This window comes from Thalassophryne amazonica, chromosome 17 (genome assembly GCF_902500255.1).
Source record: "Thalassophryne amazonica chromosome 17, fThaAma1.1, whole genome shotgun sequence".
In the NCBI taxonomy this organism is placed as follows: Eukaryota; Metazoa; Chordata; class Actinopteri; order Batrachoidiformes; family Batrachoididae; genus Thalassophryne; species Thalassophryne amazonica.
The window spans coordinates 6,766,325-6,790,982 of record NC_047119.1 but is presented as its reverse complement, the minus strand read 5'-3'; the positions used below and the strand labels follow the sequence as shown (position 1 = coordinate 6,790,982).

The window sequence follows — 24,658 nt, the reverse complement described above, 5'->3', positions numbered from 1 at the left end:
GTACAATAGTTGCGCACAAGGCGGAACATATCTGTTACCACCTGGCACAAAATGGGGGAATTATCTCTGATGAAATCAGACACTTTATTGAAGTATATGGGGGATGGGTATTCTAGCAAACATCAGTCACACACTCATGCCCCCCCCCCCCACCACCCCGTTTCAGGCAGAATTTTGTGCATAAACCCCCGTGCGTTCCGAACGCGCAGATACAGTAAGTCTAATCACTCTGATATCTCGCAAATTAAAAAGGGCTGTACTAATAACCTCCTTAATATGTAAAAAAAAAAAAAAAACAGTATTGTGTTAAAGTTCACACCAAGATTCCTAACTTTTGGTCACCCAGAGACCACATTAAATGATCATACAAACATAGTCCGTGTTCAAGAGCATGACGTTAGAAACCACCCAGTTTTTCAGTGCAACCAAGCAATTCTCCATCTTTACAATTTAAAAGACATTATTGACATCTGCAAATGGTCAGCATAGGAGTAAAATTCAACTCCATGACTCCACTGAACAAGAGGTCCTACATAAAAAGAGAACAACAGTGTACCAAGAACTGAACTCTGAGGTACTCCACATTTCATAGTTGAGAATTCAGTTGTTCTTAGCTAAACAGGCAAGAAGTTGTTTAGCACACACTTTTTCTAGCACATAAAAGTGATGAATTTAAAATAAATCTGCACTTCTTCAGCAATCCAGAATCAAAATAGGTTACTTAAGAAGTTTTATTACAGCAGCTTTAAAACTTTTAAAACTGGTGAGAAAAACATTTAGTAAGTAAGAAAGGCCAGAATTCCTTTACCAGCCTAGTCAGCAAGGGGTCAAGGGAAAACATAGTACATTTGGCCACCACCTGTTACAGAAGGAGGTACAGAAGATGTTTTCTGTGTCTTCTGTACCTGCGAATAAAACGTAATTGATGAAAAAAAGGCATGACCAACAGAAATGGAGGGGAGGGACACTTGTCCATTTATCCAGAACATCACCAAGAAAAAACTCCAGCAGAAGCACTGACAACCAAACATAAACACAGTAACAAATACAGCAGACAGCCAACCAAAATCAGAGTCCCTTTATTCAGAGAGTAAAAGAAAAAGGTCACTTGACTTGTGGTACCATCTTGGGGGGCCAAAACAGCCTTTGCTGTTAATCTATCTGCATGTAAATCAAGTTTGTTACTTTATTTATTCCCTGAAAATGGGTTTCTCTGCATTTGGATGCAAAAAAAAGACAAAACAAGGGCTTCAAGATGTACAGATTCCCTTCAAATCCGAACAGAAGAAACCTTTGGGAAAATAAAGTCAGCCGTGTGGGATAGCAGCGACTTCATCATAAAAGTTTTGAGAGGTTAATTTAGTGTTTAGTCTCATTTACGGTAATACTCGCCTAAACCGCCATCGTATAAACCGGATGTTTTTGTGTGGTTTTCCATTTAATAAACACCATATATAACGGATTTTGTATAGTGGATTTTCGCTCACATTGGGTAAAATGTCCTGTCTGATCGCAATGTTTTTCCATTAAAACCCTTCGCATGTACCAGACAGATCAGTCTGGATGTGAACAGTAACAGAGGTACAAAATTAAAGTTCAGCGCTGACACTCAGATTCGAGGAAAGTGGGACCAGAGACATTTCTGTGTTTAAAAGCCTGACAGTTAATTTTTTTCAAACTGTGCTCAGACTCCGATTCACAGCCTGATGTACACCTGACACTTTTCTGCTTTCACTCTTTCCTCTCATACGAGGTCTGTTAGAAAACTATCTGACCTTTTTATTTTTTGCAAAAACTATATGATTTTGAATCATGTGCGCTTGCATCAGCCAAGCTTGAACCTTTGTGCGCATGCATGAGTTTTTTCACACCTGTCGGTTGTGTCATTCGCCTGTGAGCACGCTTTGAGTGAGCAGTGGTCCAGCCCCCTCGTTGTATTTTCATTGCAAGGAAAATGTCTGAACGATTTGGAGCTTTGCTGCATCAAATTTTTCCAGAAACTGTGAGAGACAGCCAGGTGGAAACCATTCGGAAGATTCAGACGGCTTTCAGGGACGATTCTATGGGGATCACACAGATTAAGGAGTGTTATAACCAGTTTAAAACTGGCGCACAATGGCGGAGGGCGCGCCACGCTCTGAGTGGAGATTGACAGGCTGAAACGACCAGATCATTTCCAAACTTAATGCTGTGTTGATCCGGGACGTCGTCTGACTACCAAAGAAATGGCAGAAGATGTGCACATAGCACTTTTTCGCCCCATTCCACTGTTACAGGAGTTTTTGTCATGGAAAGAGGACCGGAGGAATTTGCCACGGAGCCGCTAATGGCACGGGACAAAAGCACCTCCGTGTTGGTCTCACAGGACATGTTGTAACATGCCCAGCTCTTGCACCATTCGGAAGATTCAGACGGCTTTCGGTGGCTTTTCAGTGGTGTGACTATCCGAGAAATTGTGGACGAGCTGGACATGCCACAACATGTCCTGTGAGGCTTCATCATGGCGTTGCTTTTTGTTCTGCGCCATGCGCCTCCGTCCCGGCGAATTCCTCCGCACGTCTTTTCATGCCAAAAAAGTGCTGATGTCCAACTCTTCTGCCATTTCTGTAGTAGTCAGACGACGTCCCGGATCAACACAGCATTCAGTTTGGAAATGATCTGGTCGTTTCAGCCTGTCGATCGCCACTCGAGCGCGGCACGCCCTCCGCCATTGTGCGCCGTCTTTAAACCGGTTGTAACACCCCTTAATCTGTGTGATCCCCATAGAATCGTCTCTGAAAGCCGTCTGAATCTTCCGAATGGTTTCCACCTGGCTGTCTCTCACAGTTTCTGGAAAAATTTGATGCAGAAAAGCTCCAAATCGTTCAGACATTTTCCTCGCAATGAAAATCTGACGAGGGGGTTGGACCGCTGCTCACTCAAAGCGTGCTCACAGGCAAATGATGCAACCGACTGGCGTGAAAAAACTCATGCATGCGCACGAAGGTTCAAGCTTGGCTGATGCAAGCGCACATGAATCAAATCCATATACCTTTTGCAAAAAATAAAAAGGTCTGATACTTTTCTAACAGACCTCGTATTTTAATAGTTTTTGCAAGTGTGTACACCGATTATAAATGGATCAGAAACTCCACAAATTTACACTTTACCTTTGAATTGGAGGTGATGAGTGCAGAAAGAAAAACTTGAGGGACAAATTAATCCAGAATAAAGCATAATCCAGTGACATAGAGAACTTTAAAACTGTCACGTACATTGGCGTCATAACACAGAGTTACATAGCTGCAGCTGCATAAATCAGGCTTTAAATTAATTCAATGAATCATCATAAATTGTAAATTTATGTCAGTTTGATAGCTTAACTATTTTTATATTTATTTTGATAGTACCTGTAGCTGGATGTGTTGCTGTATGTGGTTAACTGATAAAAAAAAAAAATGTTGAAAACATAAAAGGTTCATTCAGCAGTTCAGCACAATTGGCCCCAAAATGGAGCCATGTTATCATTTGACGCTGCTCTCTGAATAAAGGAACTCTAGCCAAAACACACCAGCGCCATCTTGCTACTCCCTTCCAGCACCTACCCGTGATGAACTGAGTAACGGCTGAGGCACTCTTCTGTACATCCTTCACAGCATGTAGACCAACCATGTAGTGTGTGCCTGGAATCAGGGAGCCCATCTCAAACTCCACCGTATTCCCGGACACATGCTCCACTGCCGAAGGTGCTACAAGGACGGCAGTTTGATCAAGTCAGATAATCAACAGCATCACTGAATGCTACAATACAAATACCAAAAGAAAAGTGGGGTAATTAATTCTACCACTTTCTTATGGTAACAGGAGAATGTAGACATACCTGTGTCAGCTGTGTAGGTAACGACGTAACCATCAACAGTGGCCACAGAGGGCTGCCACAGCAACAGTGCCGAGGTGTCGGTCACGTTGACCACAGTCAGTCCCTGAGGTTTGTCCAGAGCTGGGGGATCAAACATGAACGGTCACAACAGAAACGATTCCAACGCTACTTCAAGACAGAGTGAGAGCTAACCCGTGGTCACGATGTCTGAGCTTGGGTCGCTGTCATCCAGACCCTTCACGGCACTCACAGTCACCTGGTAGGCCTTTCCAGGAATCATACTGTGCAGTAAAGCCTCAAAGATACTGCCATCCACCGTCACCGTCATCGGAGCTCCTGTAGACAATCAGTAAATAAAGCTCCTGCTTTAAAGGGGAACTCTGTCATGTTAGTCCCAAGTGGTTTCTGCCAGAACTACATAAAGATGTTTGTCTTTCACTGAAAAAAAATTTGGAGTGATATTTACCTGAAAAAACGCAGGAAAGTTTTTTTCACTCAAAAATTCCAAGTAAATTTTACAAGGGGAATTCTTCAGTAAATTTTATTTGCATGTATTAGTTTTCTAAAAGAATAACTCAAGTAACATTTACTAGCAATTATCAATTGAATATTTTCATTGAATTTTACTCTGTCTTTATTCATAAAAAGTAAAACTTTCCAGCTGTTCCCCTTGTTTTCACAGCACATCCAATTTGCATCTGCATGTCGATTTGGCACAAATTCTACACCGGATGTCCTTCCTGATGGACCTCCACATCACATGGAGAAATGCGGCACGGGTGGGGTTTGAACCCGGAAACCTCCATGTTTTCACTCGGAGTTGCCACAGCAGATCTTGGATCATTAGTTCATGAATGTGTTCATTATAAAAAACCCCATTAAAAACAAGTATTTTTAATAATCCATAGTAGGCAGAGGTGTGGCCAAGTGGTTAGTGCACTTGGTTTCAGTGCAGATGGTTCCTGGTCAGGGTTGGGTAGGATTACTTTGAAATGTAATCCAAAAGTAATCAGATTACAAGTAATCCAAATGTATTCTTTCAAAGTAATCCTACCCAACCTTGTTCCCGGTTCAAACCCCACCCCTGCCACATTTCTCCATGTAATGTGGAGGTGTGTCAGGAAGGGCATCCGTGTAAAATTTGTGCCAAATCAACATGCAGACCCAACACGGATCTGCTGTGGCAACCTGGAGTGAAAACAAGGGGAACAGCTGAATAGTTTTACTTTTTTATGAATAAAGAGAGTAAAATTCAATTAAAATATTCAATTGATAATTGCTAGTAGATGTTACTTAAGTTATTCTTTTAGAAAAACTAATATATGCAAGAAAAATTTACTTGGAATTTCTGAGTGAAAAAACGTTCCTAGGTTTTTTCAAGTAAATATCACTCCAAATTTTTTTCAGTGTTGGTTTGTGTGGAGAGACGCACTTTCCAACTACCACACACACACACACACACACACACACACACACACACACACACACACACACACACACACACACACACACACACACACACACCAGTGTCAGTGTTCTGTCATGCAAGGCGCTCAGTGCACACTGGCAGCATCTTGGGGACTGAGGACTTTGCTCGAGGGATCTTAATGTTTACTGTCTGACAAGGAATCGAACTGTAGATCCTCTACTCACAAGCTCCCCTCTCTAGCCTCCTCCCACGGGCAGGGAAAGAAGCAGACTCTTAAATAAGCATATAGTTTTTGATAGTGGGAGGAAACCCACAAAGACACGGGGAGAACATGCAAACTCCACACAGAAAGGCCTGGGCAGGAAGTGATCCAAAGACCTTCTTGCTGTGAGACAACAGTGCTAACCACTTATCCACCATGCCACAACAGTGGAATTGAGTCTACGACTCCCCTTGGAGGGGACGCAAGTCCAACAACAAGTTACCTCCCCAGCCATGGCTAGAACCCATTTACAGCTGGCTCAACTGAGACAGGTAGCGTGACAAGGAACCGAACCCAGGTCTACATATTGGAGACCCAATTCTTCATCCCACGGATCAACCTGCTCTGTATTAAACTGCTATACATTAAGGGTAACAACATTTAAAACAGTGATAAAATGTTCATAAAGTTACAAGGCAACAAACCTAAACTAACAAAAAAAATTTCAAAATAAAATTCAAACATGGACCCATGAATTTAAAGTGGCAGGTTACTAAAAAAAAGGCAATATCCATGATTGTTCTCTTACCGCCTTCAAATGGCACATAGGTGACGCGGTAGTTATCTACTGGAGAGTTCGGCATGGACCAGTGAACAACGGCAGACGAATCGGTCACTTCAGAAAAGTGAAGTCCTCGTGGAGAGCTCAGACCTAGCAAAGTGCAAACGGACACAAACCAACACCAAAGTAAAAAAAACAATAACACACACACACACACACACAAAAACAACAACAAAACAAACAGTGAATTGAAGAGAACTTGTAGAATTAAATTTTAAAACTAAAGACAAGGATCAACTGGCAGCTTAGGGAACTCAAATTAAATTTGTATTTCCCAGAAGAAATTCTCCATTTGTGGGACTGTAGGTCCAGGTCTGTGACAGCAAACCTAAACTCAGGTGTTAGTTAGTATGAAACATTGCCATGTTTTTGTTGTACCTGTCTGAGCAACCCCAGTAATGGGTTGAGAGCGCTGATCCAACGTGACACCATATAACTCGACTTCATATTCGGTGCCAGTCATGAGCCCACTTAAAACCTTGGTTCGCTCATCGCCACGGACGACGTACTCCTTGGGATGAGCTAATCTTTTGGTGTCTCTAATTTTGATCACAAATCTGTCAAATATGTCTTCATCAGCCGTCCATGACAGGCGGAAGCTGTCGGCTGTGATGTCTGAGATAAAAAGATGCTCCACCTCTGCCTCGGCCTCTGGTTAGAAAGGAGACACAACGTTGTAGAAGGTCTGGATTTATTTTCCTGGTGACATTCAATGACATACGAGAGGCGGCCAAAGACTTCAGTTCAGTTTGGATGTCGGCAGAAATCAGGCAAGAGGATTTCCAGGTGAGCGTTGTAGTTAAATAGCAGCCTGGTGGTGTTTGTGTCCATCGCTTCACATCTGCTGTATTCATGCACCCGTTAGTGTAAATCAGCCAAATCCCAAAGAACACAAGGCAATGGTTTGTCAAAGGACAAAAGACATTTGGTAGTTTATTTATGACAGTTACTAGGTTGACATTCTGTAAGAGGTTATAACCGATCTGTTGGAAGGACTTCGGAAAAACGGTAAAGTTGAGATGCGAGAGCATTCTTAAGATCAGCCTTCAAAGATAAAGAAATAATAGAAATCAGAAGTTAAATTAACTGATCTTTCATGCACAGGATGTCTCAGTGATTCAGTGTTTTCTTATTTGTTACAGCTTTTATAAGTTTTGTTCAATTCATTGTTGTTTACTGTAGTTTTTAGTCAGAATCCTATAAAACATTAACACTTATGGCCCCAATGACTCTCCTGCATACTGCTCAACATATCATATTTCTATTGCTAGACCTGTTGTGATCTGTCCCCTGTCCTTGTCTTCTTTCCTGTTAGTTTAGTTCTGTCCTTTATTTCACACTTTAGCCTTTCTTGAGTTCACTTTAGTTTTCAGCCATTGTTCCTTGGTTTTGTTCTGTCAGTGTTTTTGGTTCCCTTTTCATTTGGTAATTATTTATGGTTTGTTTTAGATGCTATTCTTTGTGGTTTAATGTGTCAGTCAGTCCCAATGTGTTTATAGGTGTTGTCCTGTCACCTGGTGTTCCTCACAGCTGGTTCTCATCACAATCTTCTCACCTGTTGCTTGTTGTCTCTTTACATGTCACTATTTACATTTGTCACTGTTCTACCTTCACTTTGCTGGGTTATTATGGTTCGTCTGGTCCTGTTTGCAATATTTCGTTCTGTGTTTAATCATCTCCCCTTGTCCCTGATCTTCCTGCTGTGTTCGTGATCATTTGGACTTTTCCTTGGTTTTGGACTCTCATTATCAGCTTGAGTAAATCATTTCTTTACTTTTTACTCTTGGTCTCTGTCTGCATTTTTGGACATTTTTGAAATTGTAGTGAGTTCATATCTTCACACAGTGATCTAGACAAATATGTGTTTAACATTCAGAAAGCCGAGATTGCTCTGAACATTTTGATATGCAACACATGGGCATTATACTAAAATAAAGTACCTTCAAAGGGGAATTTCTGAAGATATGTTAAAATCCAGAAAATGCCCACAGGGCTCTAACTGTTAAATCACAGCATTTGTTGACATTTGACAGAATCATCACATCACATCTACTTGAAAATATGATAAACGAATGTGCTTGCTAATATTTTGGAGGTAAGAGGATCTCCAGGTCTTCCTTCCTGTGATGAAGCTGTATACCAAGAAAACAGGCTGAATATTGAAAACAAAAGATTAATACCACGATCATGCTGGAAAAGATGGGATATGTTGAGTTTAGCTTAAGTCCCAGTACTCACAGCTGAAGATTCACCATCAAAATAGGGCATTTTTCAAAATGTAAAAATTAATGTGAGCATCTGATTACAGCTGTAGTTAAAGAGTGAGCATAAAGTTCTGTTTAAAAGCTTGGGTGCCTTAAAAACTCCATACTTCTACATGCGACAATTTAGAAAATGGTACTCTTTAATCTGAAAAAAGAAATCTGCACAACGTAGTTTAAAATTGCAAAATATACACAACAATGTATCCCGTAGGATTAACTTGTTGGTGTGGTGGTCAAGTGGCTGCACACAGTCTACGTAATGAGCCGTACTGACCCAAACTCTTCCCACTTCTCATTGATTGATTTGTCAAGAACATTGTTGTTTCAATCCTCGAATTTGTTTGAAAGCTGGAAAATTCACAATTTACACTGCAAAAATCGTCCCTCTCAAAATAAGACAAATAATATGAAATCTAGTCAAACTGTCTTGTATTAAGCAAAAATAAATAAACAAATTAATTAATTAATTAATTACTCTGCCAATAAGGTAAGAAAAAATTACTTGGTTATAATTCTTAAAACTAGCAAAAATGTCTAGGCACTGAATAATCAAAATGTGCCTTAAAACTAGACAGAATTCTTATTTTAAGATTAGCCTCTATCTTACAATAAGTAAAACAATCTTGTTCCTTTGCTTGGTTGATTTGTAATCTACTGCTTTTCCTTGTTACAGGTTAAATACAGCTTGATATTAGCTGGAAAAAACTTATTAAGAAAAAGTGAGATACATTTTCCCAAAATAAGACATTTTTTCTTATATAAAAAATGCTTGACAGGATTATTTTTCTATTTAGACAAAAATTAAGTCTTTTTGTACTTTCTTAGGTATCAGTTGTTGCAGTGTAATTGTTAAGTATTAACAGGTTTTTGTACTTATACAAGCCAGTATTTTGTATTTGTTTTAATTAGAGAGCATCATTTTTTCTCAAGATCAGTTAAAAACCTTTATAAAATAAAACTTTAAAAAATACATTACATTTTTTGTTTTCAATTTACAATAAAACAATAAAATAAAATGTGCACTTTGCACAGGGGTTGCCCAATTTTGTTACATACAGTTTTTTGTGTAAATCTTCAGTTTGTAGACCTGCCGAGCTGTGATGGTGAAGGTTCAGAAATGAATCACACGGTGTAAATATAGAAAACAGGCTGCAGAAAGTAAGAGCTGCATGTTTTGGTTAGTAAGTGGGGCTTTTCACCGTGAGTGGTACCTGTCACAGCCACTGTAGTCAGAGGCCGAGAGAGAAGCCCCGACTCGGACACCCCAGTCAGCGTGACCTCATAGCCTATGCCGGTGATCAGGCCCCAGATGTCCAGCTGACTTTGGTTTCCTGGGATAGTGAACTCCTGAGGCTCCAGCAGCCAGCCCGAGTCTGTCACCACTATGTGAAAGTGGCTGAAACCGCCACGAGACGGCGCAAATTCTTCCTGCTGCTGCTGCTGCTTCACCTCCCATGACACACGGAAGCCATAGGGGGTTATGTTGGACACGGTCAAGTTTTCCACTTTAGGCAAAGGAGCTACAAGGGAGTGCGTGCATGTTTTTTTTTTTTACCATTTTGGGGAACAGATGTAGGACGTAGACCAAGATTTGATTAGAACATATGGGGTCAATGATGTGTGCAATGGTTGCAAAAGCAAATCACAAAAGTCATTTTGCTCCTAGACTTTTAAGTTGTCTACAGATTAAATATGCCATCTGATGTCCACTAAATGCAGAAAACACTCGCGGCAAATTTGGCACACATCATATTGCTTTGTGCATTTTTATTACTGGCTAATGAAAAAACAGATGCAGCAAATGTAACCGCTTCAACCTCAAAGAGACATCACATCTTCATCCTTTTACATACGTCTGTCCAAAATACACTACCATCCATTCAAGGCCAGACCAAACGTTGTTTTAACTGACTTTTTGAAATGTCTATTTTTCAACTTTCTTAGAAAATAATAATAATAATAATATTTGCAGTGTCATTCCACTAATCAGTGATTAGAAACAACAATGTAATTTTTTCCACTAAATTTATTAACTTATTACCTACCTATTATTAACTTACTTATTAAAATTTACTAATTTGTTAAGGAGGAACCCCATTAAAAGTGACCAAACTAACCAACAAAATTACAGTGCATCCAGAAAGTATTTACAGCACTTCATTTATTCCAAAGTAGATGAAATTCAGTTTCTTCCTCAAAATCCTACACACAGTACCCCATAATGACAATGTGAAAAAGTATTTTTTTTTAGATTTTAAAGATTTATAAAAAAAAAAAACTAAGAAATTACATGTACATAAGTATTCACAGCCTTTTCCACGAAACTCAAAATTGAGCTCAGGTGCATCCTGTTTCCACTGATCATCCTGGGGTCAATTCAGTTGATTGGACATGATTTGGAAAGACACACACCTGTCTACAAATAAGGTCCCACAGTTGGCAGTCAGAGCACAAACCAAGCATGAAGTCAAAGGAATCGTCTACAGGATTGTGTTGAGGCACAAATCTGGGGAAGGGTACAGAAACATTTCTGCTGCTTTGAAGGTCCCAATGAGCACAGTGGCCTCCATCATCTGTAAATGGAAGAAGTTGGGATCAACCAGGACTCTTCCTAGAGCGGGAATAAGGCTGTAACATATCAAAAATGTGGAAAAAGTGAAGTGCTGTGAATACTTTTGCGATGCACTGTACGATGCATCTGGAATGTAAAAGGTGGCCAAGTGCCTGATGCTCTTGGTTTCAGTGCAGAAAGTTACTGGTTCCTGCCCCTGAAGGACTCTCAGACCATGAGAAACAAAATTCTCTGTTCTGATGAAACAAACCCCACCCCTGCCACATTTCTCCATGTAATGTGGAGTTGCATCGGGAAGGGCATCCGGCGTAAAACCTGTGCCAATTCAACATACAGATCCACCTCAGATTTGCTGTGGCGACCCTGAATAGACCTGGTCAGCTTTGATAGAACAATCAATCAGAATGGGTAAGTGGCATTTTCAGATACATAATAACGCTCTGTAGCTGCCAAATAAAAAATGGGAGCATATGACGTGTGTCAAATTTGCTTCTAATGATTCAGCTAGAAAAAGTCTGACATAAATGTTTTAGCCAGAAAGCAATGGGTTAATTTCCTTGACGGTATTACAAAACCTCATTTAAAGGGGTCACATTATACACCTTTTCATTCAGCTAACACAGGTCACGGGTGTCTTAAAAACATTTATATAACACCTAAACAGATCCCTGTCATTTGATTGGTGAGTTGTATGTCACGTGATATGGATCATTCGTCCCATTTGCCATCGTGTTCCACTGACCATGCAAATTTGGTCCCATTTACCGTGCAATTTTGGTTTCACATGTTGTGTACCATCGCAACGTGACACCACTGTGCATGCTCGCATTAGCAGTGATGGCGCTTAGCTTAAAAACAAACATGGCGGGGTTTGTTTTTTTAACAGTGTTCATTCTTGTAACACAAAAAAACTAATTGAATACGCCGTAAGCCATCTGGAGGCATATGCAGTATTCACTGGGACGGATCTACCTGAAGTACAAGCGCTGTCGGGTTACGAGCTCTTCAAATTTGTCACGATTTTTTGCTGGACTGAGGAAAGCAGACAGCAGTCTGAACAAGAAGACTTCAATACACGCCATCAGGTACAGACTACATCATTGGGATTGTTAGGTGTTATATAAAACAAATAATGAGTGTTTTTCATTCATGCAATGGTAAGAATATTTCATTCGGCGAAAGATGGAATGTTTCGCCTCATTTCGTCCATCTTTCACCTCATGAAATATTCTTACCATTGCACTCAAACATTCATTATTGGTACAACCCCTGGCAAAAATTATGGAATCACCGGCCTCGGAGGATGTTCATTCAGTTGTTTAATTTTGTAGAAAAAAAGCAGATCACAGACATGACACAAAACTAAAGTCATTTCAAATGGCAACTTTCTGGCTTTAAGAAACACTATAAGAAATCAAGAAAAAAAGATTGTGGCAGTCAGTAACGGTTACTTTTTTAGACCAAGCAGAGGAAAAAAAATATGGAATCACTCAATTCTGAGGAAAAAATTATGGAATCACCCTGTAAATTTTCATCCCCAAAACTAACACCTGCATCATATCAGATCTGCTCGTTAGTCTGCATCTAAAAAGGAGTGATCACACCTTGGAGAGCTGTTGCACCAAGTGGACTGACATGAATCATGGCTCCAACACGAGAGATGTCAATTGAAACAAAGGAGAGGATTATCAAACTCTTAAAAGAGAGTAAATCATCACACAATGTTGCAAAAGATGTTGGTTGTTCACAGTCAGCTGTGTCTAAACTCTGGACCAAATACAAACAACATGGGAAGGTTGTTAAAGGCAAACATACTGGTAGACCAAGGAAGACATCAAAGCGTCAAGACAGAAAACTTAAAGCAAAAATCGAAAATGCACAACAAAACAAATGAGGAACGAATGGGAGGAAACTGGAGTCAACGTCTGTGACCGAACTGTAAGAAACCGCCTAAAGGAAATGGGATTTACATACAGAAAAGCTAAATGAAAGGCATCATTAACACCTAAACAGAAAAAAAACAAGGTTACAATGGGCTAAGGAAAAGCAATTGTGGACTGTGGATGACTGGATGAAAGTCATATTCAGTGATGAATCTCGAATCTGCATTGGGCAAGGTGATGATGCTGGAACTTTTGTTTGGTGTCTTTCCAATGAGATTTATAAAGATGACTGCCTGAAGAGAACATGTAAATTCCACAGTCATTGATGATATGGGGCTGCATGTCAGGTAAAGGCACTGGGGAGATGACTGTCATTACACCATCAATAAATGCACAAGTTTATGTTGATATTTTGGACAATTGAAAGGATGTTTGGGGATGATGAAATCATTTTTCAAGATGATAATGCATCTTGCCATAGAGCAAAAACTGCAAAAACATTCCTTGCAAAAAGACACATAGGGTCAATGTCATGGCATAGGGTCAATGTCAACGAGCAGATCTGATATGATGCAGGTGTTAATTTGGGGGATGAAAATTTACAGGGTGATTCCATAATTTTTTCCTCAGAATTGAGTGATTCCATATTTTTTTCCTCTGCTTGGTCTAAAAAAGTAACCGTTACTGACTGCCACAATCTTTTTTTCTTGATTTCTTATAGTGTTTCTTAAAGCCAGAAAGTTGCCATTTGAAATGACTTTAGTTTTGTGTCATGTCTGTGATCTGCTTTTTTCTACAAAATTAAACAACTGAATGAACATCCTCTGAGGCCGGTGATTCCATAATTTTTGCCAGGAGTTGTATAATATATAAAAAAAAAAAAATCTTGAACAAAAAATACAGCACAAACACAGGAATGACTCATTTTTAAGTCTGGAAAAAAGAGGCCTGTTCCTCTGATTTGTTGCTTTGGATGGAAAAATAACGCTGCTTTTTGAGAGGTTGAATCTTTCGATGTCTCTCCCACAGGTTGTGTCTCCGTGATAAGGCTGGTTTTTACTTCCACGCTGCACATCTGCATCGTCACAACAGACATTCAGAGACTGTTGCGTGGCTGCTCACCTTTACAGATCTGTGACACCACCAGGCACAGTGGTACATGGTGCAGCTTTCACCTTGTTAGCCTAGCATAGCCTAGCCTATCCTAGCATAGCCTAGCCTAGCAGTTTCCTGTGTGCTGATAGTCTGCATTCCTTGAAACACATATCAAGCTCATCCAGGTGCAACATTAGTCTGTTAGCAAAACCAGGTCACGTTTGTCTCTGGGTAAACTGCGCTTGTGTGCACTTTATGCACGTATGTATCTACACTCAACAAAAATATAAACGCAATACTTGGTTTTTCTCCCATTTTGTATGAGATGAACTCAAGATCTAAAACTTTTTCCACATACACAATATCACCATTTCCCTCAAATATTGTTCACAAACCAGTCTAAATCTGTGATAGTGAGCACTTCTCCTTTGCTGAGATAATCCATCCCACCTCACAGGTGTGCCATATCAAGATGCTGATTAGACACCATGATTAGTGCACAGGTGTGCCTTAGACTGCCCACAATAAAAGGCCACTTTGAAAGGTGCAGTTTTATCACACAGCACAATGCCATAGATGTCGCAAGATTTGAGGGAGCGTGCAATTGGCATGCTGACAGCAGGAATGTCAACCAGAGCTGTTGCTCGTGTATTGAATGTTTGTTTCTCTACCATAAGCCATCTCCAAAGGCGTTTCACAGAATTTGGCAGTACATCCAACCAGCTTCACAACCGCAGACCACGTGTAACCACACCAGCCCAGGACCTCCACATCCAGCATGTTCACCTCCAAGATGGTCTGAGACCAGCCACTCGGACAGCTGCTGAAACAATCGGTTTGCATAACCAAAGAATTTCTGCACAAACTGTCAGAAACCATCTCAGGGAAGCTCATCCGCATGCTCGTCGTCCTCATCAGGGTCTCGATCAGGTAACCGACTTGAGTGGACATATGCTCACATTCGCTGGCGTTTGGCACGTTGGAGAGGTGTTCTCTTCACGGATGAATCCCGGTTCACACTGTCCAGGGCAGATGGCAGACAGCGTGTGTGGCGTCGTGTGGGTGAGCGGTTTTCTGATGTCAATGTTGTGGATCGAGTGGCCCATGGTGTCGGTGGGGTTATGGTATGGGCAGGCGTCTGTTATGGACGAAGAACACAGGTGCATTTTATTGATGGCATTTTGAATGCACAGAGATACCGTGACAAGATCCTGAGGCCCATTGTTGTGCCATACATCCAAGAACATCACCTCATGTTGCAGCAGGATAATGCATGGCCCCATGTTGCAAGGATCTGTACACAATTCTTGGAAGCTGAAAATGTCCCAGTTCTTGCATGGCCGGCATACTCACCGGACATGTCACCCATTGAGCATGTTTGGGATACTCTGGACCGGAGTATACGACAGCGTGTACCAGTTCCTGCCAATATCCAGCAACTTCGCACAGCCATTGAAGAGGAGTGGACCAACATTCCACAGGCCACAATTGACAACCTGATCAACTCTATGCGAAGGAGATGTGTTGCACTGCATGAGGCAAATGGTGGTCACACCAGATACTGACTGGTATCCCCCCCAATAAAACAAAACTGCACCTTTCAGAGTGGCCTTTTATTGTGGGCAGTCTAAGGCACACCTGTGCACTAATCATGGTGTCTAATCAGCATCTTGATATGGCACACCTGTGAGGTGGGATGGATTATCTCAGCAAAGGAGAAGTGCTCACTATCACAGATTAGACTGGTTTGTGAACAATATTTGAGAGAAATGGTGATATTGTGTATGTGGAAAAAGTTTTAGATCTTTGAGTTCATCTCATACAAAATGGGAGCAAAACCAAAGTGTTGCGTTTATATTTTTGTTGAGTGTATTTTAGTAAGATAGAGTAAGAATATCTAATACAAGTATGCTGGGCCTGATTTGAGATTGGTTATGATCGATCAATTGATCAGTGTCAGAGATCAAGGTCAAACTTCTAGCCCAATGCTAATATATAGAAGAAGTGAATCTTATAGGCCCTGGATTCCGTCATGTAAATGACTGTAGGTTCATTCATGAACTGTCCATTATTTGATCAGTGTGCACCAGGAACCTGAATAGTTGATGCTATTTTTCACCTGTGAACATGTGAACACTTTTGACGTGTTGGTAAATTTATTTTGTGTTCACTCAAGAGGTTTTCTAGAGTTTGCAGCATTGACAAGCAGAGCGAGGTACGCCTATGCAGTATTTTTAAGTTTTACAACTCAAAGCTGTATGTTTTAATGCATTTTGATCAAATTCTGCTTCTGTCACTTCACGGCGGCTGTGCTTGTTTCTCCAGGTAACACTGGAGTTGTGTCAGGAAGGGTCACCGGCGTAAACTTGTGCCGAGTATCAATGTGGATCTATCCGCTGTGGCGACCCCGAACAAAAAACGGGAGCAGCCAAATGGACAACAACAACAAAATTTTTAATAACATTGTAACACTCGTACTTCCAAGACGGCGTGACTCGCTGTTACTAGTAGCAAAGTTAAACAACATCAGATTGTTCATGTTGCTTGATCCATTTCACAATAAGACATTTAATGCCAGCATCCCTCCTAATACTTTTATTGTGAAAGGCATGTTGTCAGTGTTCCTTGCAAGTGAGTTTAACTTGACAACACTGAGGAGACGCTAGCTAAAATCAACTTGTTGGATAACACCAACAAATTTCCCACTATTTGTATGACGTTTCAGTAAGTACATAAGCTGAATAAAATCTTATATTTGCTGTGAGTTCAAATTTAAATAAACTGTGTTCAGGAGGTGAGACATTGAGAATGAGCTTTTTCCAATATTTTAAATGTTCTGTTTAATTTTGTCTGACTCTCTTACAATAACTTGTTTAATAGGAATCCATTTATTTTCATATAACTGATAATAAAACTGATTTTTTTAAAGCAATATGAAATACTATATTCAAATAATAATATAAGTACATCCCACCTTCAAACACAGCCTCATATGACCATCCATGAGAAATCTACTTAAGCTCACAATTTTCTACAGGAATACAAACTGCTTACAGGCACTGCACTAGTATAGGAAAATGGCTAGTTTTATGAAAATTAATTCAGATATTTTTTGTTTGTAAACTTGAGTGTTTTAAAGCACATATAACATTGCTTCTACATACCTAATACTTTGAAATGCAGGTGTGATCGCTGAGGTAAATTGGACAAGTCAAGTCAAGTCTGAGAGCACAACACCACGGAACTGCCCCAGGTCCTGGATGGCAACCACGAAGGCAGACAACCAGACTGGTTGTCTTAAATTTGACCAGCCACCTTATTTCAGCATGCAGTGTGTGCAGATAGTGCATGGTTATTTTGGGGGCTGCGTGTCATTTGAACACACAGACGTGCAGCGGGACAGAAGTAAAAACCACCCATTACATAGAGGAACAGACCATCTCACGAGGCATGTCTGAGAGCATGACATACCTCACAGCAGTCTAAAACGAGCCAGTCAGGCCAGATTTAGCTGACAGCAGCAGGTTTTCCTTCACAGTCACAGAGCTGTGGGATTTTAATTGTTTAAAATGAAAATCAATGACAACTGCACCAAAATGCACATAAACTCACTTTCCATAATATGACCCCTTTAAAGAATGCGCACGGTCTCATTTCACAAGTTATTATGAGAGATATGAGTAAAATACCTAGTACCTGTGACAGCATGGGCGAGCACAGAGGGAGTGCGACGCCCGTGTGAGATACCGTACAGTTCAATATCATAGCCTGTGGCGTCCATCAGGTTTGAGACGGTCATGTTACGGACATCACCCGCCGCTCTGAGCTCCAGTGTATCAAACTGCTGCTGAGAGTCACCGAGCCGGATTACAAAGCCGTCAAAATGTCCTGACACAGTGCTCCAGGACAGGTTGAGGTTATGGGGGCTCACAGATGCAGCGGTTACGGGCCCCAACAGTGGGACGTCCTCTGAACAAAAACAGAACACGACTCATCAGTTATGGTCTGGACTCCGGTTGTATGCCGACGATGTGACTGTTGTTTAAACTGCACGTGCGGTGTCGATAAATACCTGTCGTAGCTACGGCAAACAGGGGCTGCGTGTTCTGGCCACCAGCGCTGGCGTACAACTTTACATTGTAGCTCATGCTGGCTTTGAGCCCGGCCATAACCGTGGAGCGCACGTCTCCAAGGAGAGCGCGGCCCATTGCCTGCGAGGGCAGAGCAGACTCCCTGACTTCCACTATAAAGTTATCAAAAGCTCTGTTTCCTGTCCGCCATGAGAGAGAAAATCTGTCTGAGGTAATGTTAGAAACGATAAGCCTGGACAGATCAGGCTCTTCAGCTACAGGGAGGAGAAAAAAAACAAAAAAAACAATATAGCATTTATTGATTTGTTTTTTCCAGTCTGCAGGCTGATGTGAATTTTACAGCAAAAATTAATAATAATGATAATAATAATAAATAAAATAAAATCAGAGTACCTGTTGATGCCACTGTACTGACAGCACTTGTTCGGGATCCCTTGATTGACCCGTAGAGGTAGGCTATATAGTCAGTGCTGGGCCTAAGCCCTGGGACGTGTTGGGATGTTACATTGTGGGATATGTTATATTCCTTTGGCTCCATCAGCCAATCAGAGTCAATAATCTCCAGGATAAAAGCATCAAACTCTCCTTCAGTGTCATTCCAGAGGATTGAAAAGCTCTCTGATGTTACGTTATAGACATACAGTTTGCCAACCACTGGTTCATCCACTAGAGACAGAAAGCAGGGTTAGATCACGCCGATACGTGTAAAAATATGTGAAATAAAACCTTTAAGATGGTTTGTTTGACACTCACCACCCACCTACTGGGAGTTGAACAATTTAGTAAAAGATTATATACATCATGCATATGTTTTACATAAAAAGTGTACCAAAAAAATTCATCCTTCAGCACTTTGGAAATGTTGTCAGTCTGTTCATTTAAAATTAGGTGCATCACGTAGAGTCACGTACACATACAGTTGTGGCCAGACGTTTACACCCATCCATCCTTTACATGGACGTCATGGTTGTCATGGTGATAATTAGCTTTGAGTGATGACATGATAAGTGTCTTTTTTGGGGGGCAGAATGACGTACAACCTTCATCTATAATATAAAATATAATGCGTGTTTTTTTTATCATTTGCAGTTGTTTAATTATTAAGATCCCATTGTCTTACATACAATTTGTACATGTTCAATGCAGAAACTCTCTCTCTCTCTCTCCCTCTTTCTCTCTCTCTATATTAAAATAGGTGTGTTATCAGGCTACAAATACATCATTTTCAGTTTTAGAAGTGTTTATTTGTAGCTAGTTTTTACATAATTTATGAACATGACCTTTTGAAAACAGTGGAAATGAGCATTGAGCTAATTTAGCAGATGTTAGCATGCACGCTAACAACCACTAAATGTCTTTTAAATCACTTCATAGTTGTTATTAGGTTACAAAAAAAGAATTTTCAATTTTATAAGTGTTTATTTTGCACTAGCCTTTACATAATATTTGACAAAGAGGTTATGTTTACACACAAATGGAGTTTGCAACTAGCTAGACCAGACTGTGACATCACGGTGCAGCTCTACTCTGATTGGCTGTCACCTCTGCCAGTCAAAAACCAAACTGAACAGACTGAAATAGAATGTGCCCTTTTGGCCTCTGAAAATAGGTCAAGGTTAGCCATCTTTGAACTTGTTCAAGGTCTGTGTACCAAAGATGTTCCCTGTGAATTTCAAGACCTTGGCAGTAATAGGACTGGACTTATGATGAGCACAGACAGATGGATGGACAGACGGATGGACCAAAGCCTTCGCAATACCTGCTTGGGTAGAAATGGTGAAAATTTATTTTATTTTTACATCAGCACAGGGTCGGCTGAAATGTTCTACCTCTTACATGATTACTTCAATAACAAGCAGATCAAATCAAATCAATTTTATTTATATAGCGCCAAATCACAACAAACAGTTGCCCCAAGGCGCTTTATATTGTAAGGCAAGGCAACTAACCGATGATCTTTGAAGGTGAAAATGTATCTCTATCTATCTATCTATCTCTATCTATCTATCTATCTATCTATCTATCTATCTATCTATCTATCTATCTATCTATCTATCTATCTATCTATCTATCTATCTATCTATCTATCTATCTATCTATCTATCTATCTATCTATCTATCTATCTATCTATCTATCTATCTATCTATCTATCTATCTATCTATCTATCTATCTATCTATCTATCTATATCTATCTATCTATCTATAATCCTCTTTGTGAGATCTGACCTGAGCTCTTTGGATCTTCCATTGTGCTGTGTGGAGGTCATTCTAATGAGTACTGTCAATAAATAATTTTTAATTTTGACACACAGAACCTACCACCTGTAAATAATTGCAATCACATATGGAAGTTAAGATGCGCTGGCAAGTTAAAATGCATTTGGTACTTTCAGCATCACTGATTTAATAATCGAAATGGGTGGATGTATAATTTCAGCCCTGTGCTTATTTCAGAAAACTCAAAATAAATTAAAATGTACGCCAAAGATGTAGTTGTATAATCATTCTACCCCAGTAAAAAAGAAACATTGACTCAAAACACAACCATGAGACGCTGTGACGAGTACAAGCGTCTGATCACAGCTGTATATTAATTTTTTTTGCTGTGATCACATTTTCTTTTTTTTTAAAGTTGTGTATCACCGCATAACAGAGTTAAAAGCAACAGATTTTGAACTTTCAGTTGCATAGTACAAGAATTATGAATTATCTCTCCCTAACCACGACCTTACAGTCTCGATTTATTTCACACTACATCTCCTGCAAAGGTCATAGTTTCCTAAATGTGTTTCAGGAAAAAAAAGGGCTCCACAGCAAGAAATGCAAAACGGTTGCACAGGTGGCTTTGAAACTGACATTTCTTCTTCCGTGTGCACCAAAAGGACCAGATTTGTTTCCTGCACACGGTATTGTTTAGGTAAAGTGCGCTTATTTGAAAATGTATCTGTGTCACCGGTTGGAGTGCTGCGAGTGCACCTGCTCTCTGAGTGACCGACGGTTTAGGTTAGGTTTCGGGTTTGGATTTGATGTACAGTGAAGACAAAGCATGAGAGAGATATGACCTTACATTCTGTGGAGCACTTTTGTTTAACCCTGCCAATCGAAGTTGCTTTTTACTAACTCTAAAATATAACAGGTCATAAATACATGCTTGCACAAACGAACTATGGGCTATTTTTTGGGTGAGGTTAGTCGCTTATTGATGTTTACTTGGATACACTCTACCTCATTGGTCTCCCATTGCCATTTTTTTGACCCGCTGTCCCGACCAAATGGCCCCTCCTAAAAATCGTTCTGCCCTGTCTTCACTGTGCATGCATCATTTTGGAGCATCAGCAGTGATTCGATTCTTACACCATTAGGTCTATGACACTGGTTTTAAAATTGAGAATTAAGAAAAGTCTTCAAAATTCTTACCTACTGTACCTACAGAGAACCGGCCCCACTAGGGAGAGGATTAATTGTGCATGAATTGAGTATACAAATTATGGGGGTTCATTGTCGTCCGCAACAAAATTGGCCAAAAATGATAAACGTTCCAATATGAATTATGTATATATTAATAATGTATAGCGAATATATGAGGAACAATCACAGATGTATAAAGCATATATTGAGGAAATGGATCGGACGCATTGCGATTATCATGGAAATATTACAGATGTATTGTGAATGCATCGCGCACATGTGGCGGCAACAGCGGTTGTATTGTGCGTGCGCGGCATCTGCATTGCTGTCATAACAGAAGCGCACTCGGGCCTGTCGGCATCACTATTCACACCAACACCACAGCCTCTGGAGCAACTGCTGGACTTGGACACGTTGATTAGTACGTTGTTGGATGGCAGCAACTATCACACTACGTCTTTGGGGATCCATAACTACATCAGTAAGTCTCCACAGCTGGACTGGCACTGACTGGCAGGTATGCTGATTTCTGTTTGTTATGCATTCGCAAATTGTCTGCAAATCAGATGCAAAGCAGACGTAATACAAACACTTTATTCGTGGCCGCTCTTTATGCATTCGCTACAACTTATTTTAGCTTGTGATGTGGACGTGATAGGCACGCTATATATCTGTTTTACACACTGTCCCAGTCTGCTGCCAAACCGCAATACCCTGTCAGTTGCAGATATCAGTGGATAATGGTGGATATACAGCACATAGATTGAGTATTTATTGAGTATGTAAGGCGGATGTAATCCGCAACCAAAATGTTGTGCCACTCAAAAATCCTGGCAACAGAAAAACGTGCCTGTGCGGATAACTGCAGACGTGTGCGGGTGTCGGCCGACTCATACAAGCATGTTTCACGGATAATGCGGCTGTTTAGCGATTATATAAACCACTTTTGTGCGCAATTCATATGCAAATCTTCCTAAACACCAGTGGGACAGGGCCCACACGCGTGAATGATTACTGCCAAATGGACCTCAGTATGTACGATTCCATTACACAACTGTTTCTGTGCGCAAAACGCTACTTCTGCTTTATCGTTACACTTTGGATTTCATGTTATGGAAGAGGATCAGAAGGAGGCTTCTGCTCTTCATCAGCTAAATCAAGTTATTCATGTTTTGTGGATCACAATTCAACCTGATGTCAAATTTGTAAAACATGTTTAAAACCTTCCAGATTGTTCACAATGTTCTGCAGACTGATTATATCTTCTATTTCAGATTCTGATTATGAATCTGATTTTTTTTTTTTTTTTTTTTTTTTTTTTTTTTTGGGGGGGGGGGTGTAGACAGTCTGGCATCAAAAATTTTCAGTGGGAGACCACCCTAACTCACGACAGTAATCTTTGTCCTCTATCTCACACCTCACCTGTGGTGCATATGTGCTGATGGCATTTATCGTCTTCTCATCAGTTTCCAGCTATAAACTCATCACTCTGTGACACACTCCACCACAATAAACACACACACACACACACACACACACACACACACACACACCACACACACACACACACACACCACACACACACACACACCACACACACACACACACACACACACACACACAACACACACACCACAACATATATAATATACTTTTTCAGAATTATTCCTAGTACATTTCTCCTTCCATCCATACCATGATGAAACAGTATGAACGCATCTCACATGCTCCTGGACTTTTTTCCTTCTGTTTGGTTTCCTGTAGTTTCTCCTCTCCATTATATCAGCCAGCTCCCTTCTTTTGTCATTCATATTGCCATCATTCAAAGGTCCAACTTTCACCTTTACATTCTAACATTCCTTCTATAATATTGCCTCCAGAAACACTTTTCCTCCCTTCTTCTCCTCTTAACTCCAACAGAAGCATCCGGTATGGAATTCTGTATCCTTCTTTATGCAACTCTCCTTATTTATCTTTGCTTGGGACTCACACGCTAAGTGCAGTGGTTTGTGCACGTGCAGTACCGGCACATTCACCTGAGTTGGATGACGTTTCACAGAAACTGAAGCTCACAATCATCATTTGCTTTCAACTCTAATATGCCAGACAACTCAGACAACCTAAACTTTATCAGTGTTCAAATGCACAGATGCCAGTGGGAGGCTCAAAAGCAATTTTTAAACATTAATAATTAGCTGTAGAACAGTAGCCTGCTAGTTTATGTGAATGAATTTTTGAATTAAGTGTGTAACTGTTAAAGTTGGGGATGGGATTATTTTTATGTGAAGATTTTCCAGGGCAGTTACAAGCAAATAGGAAGAGGAAGAAGAAAGCAAACTTAAAAAAAAAAAAGCTTTTCTCCAAAAAACTAAATAAAATTATGGTCACTTCCATGCAAACATGCAGCAAACTAATCCAGCATTCAGATGTTAAATTTATTTCAACCTCAGGTGGAAATATCAGTGTTTTACCTTGAAAAAGACAAGAAGATTTAATCATTTGCTACTTATCAGTTCAGAAGGAAATGAAGATATTTATGTTGATATTTCTGAAAGAATTCGAGCTGCATTGACCAAACCTCACTATTTCAGCCTCTGCCACACAAACTAATGTAACTCAAACACTCACGCGTACCGTGAGCACTTACACATCCACAGGCAAATGATCCATGCAGCTTAATCAATAACACACTGAATGACAGTTGATGGGATGAAATAAGATGAGCACGGCCACGCTGTCATCTTTGTGATGGATGGAAGAGGTGAAAGTTATTGGTTTGCTTTTACCATCATTGCAGCATATCAGCATCAAACCTTACCAAAATGCAAAAGATGGCTCATGCACTTCGCTAACGGGGATGGATGGAGCAGATAGGGTTCAGGGTGAACATTTGAGGGCTGAATGTGCAGCTCAGTGATGCCACTCGGGTGCACATCACCCCGCCCTCTCTCAGCGAGACAGAAACAATGGCTGGAGGGTAAAGAGTGACACATGGGGCCCTATCGTCAATCTGGTACAAAGATGCGCATGGTGCAACGCAAGTATCATTTGTAGTTTCTGGCAGATGTAGTTTTGGACTGCCTGTTAGCGTGTTAGTTGAAAAAGGCAGGTTTGTTCAGACATGGTGCTAGTGGAAGCAGAAAGTAGTTGTGCTACAGATCAATAAAAACATGGTCTAAAGTCCAGTGCAGGTATTTACATAATCTAAGTGGTGCAACACTCCGATGCTCC

The 24,658-nt window shown here is 40.5% G+C and overlaps 1 protein-coding gene across 4 annotated transcripts in view; it reads right to left on the bottom strand.

Annotated features, from left to right (window-relative positions):
- Nucleotides 1-24,658, bottom strand: part of LOC117529194 (tenascin-like) — a 101,025-nt gene that overhangs the window by 21,314 nt on the left and 55,053 nt on the right. For 3 of the 4 annotated variants that reach the window (XM_034191894.1, XM_034191896.1, XM_034191895.1), the window contains 5 exons: nt 6,491-6,763; nt 6,080-6,202; nt 4,052-4,195; nt 3,860-3,979; nt 3,585-3,728 (listed from right to left, as the gene is read on the bottom strand). In XM_034191894.1, the coding sequence (XP_034047785.1) occupies nt 3,585-3,728; nt 3,860-3,979; nt 4,052-4,195; nt 6,080-6,202; nt 6,491-6,763 (804 nt within the window). The remainder of the gene's footprint in view (nt 1-3,584; nt 3,729-3,859; nt 3,980-4,051; nt 4,196-6,079; nt 6,203-6,490; nt 6,764-24,658) is intronic. The other variant, XM_034191897.1, reaches the window with a different exon arrangement.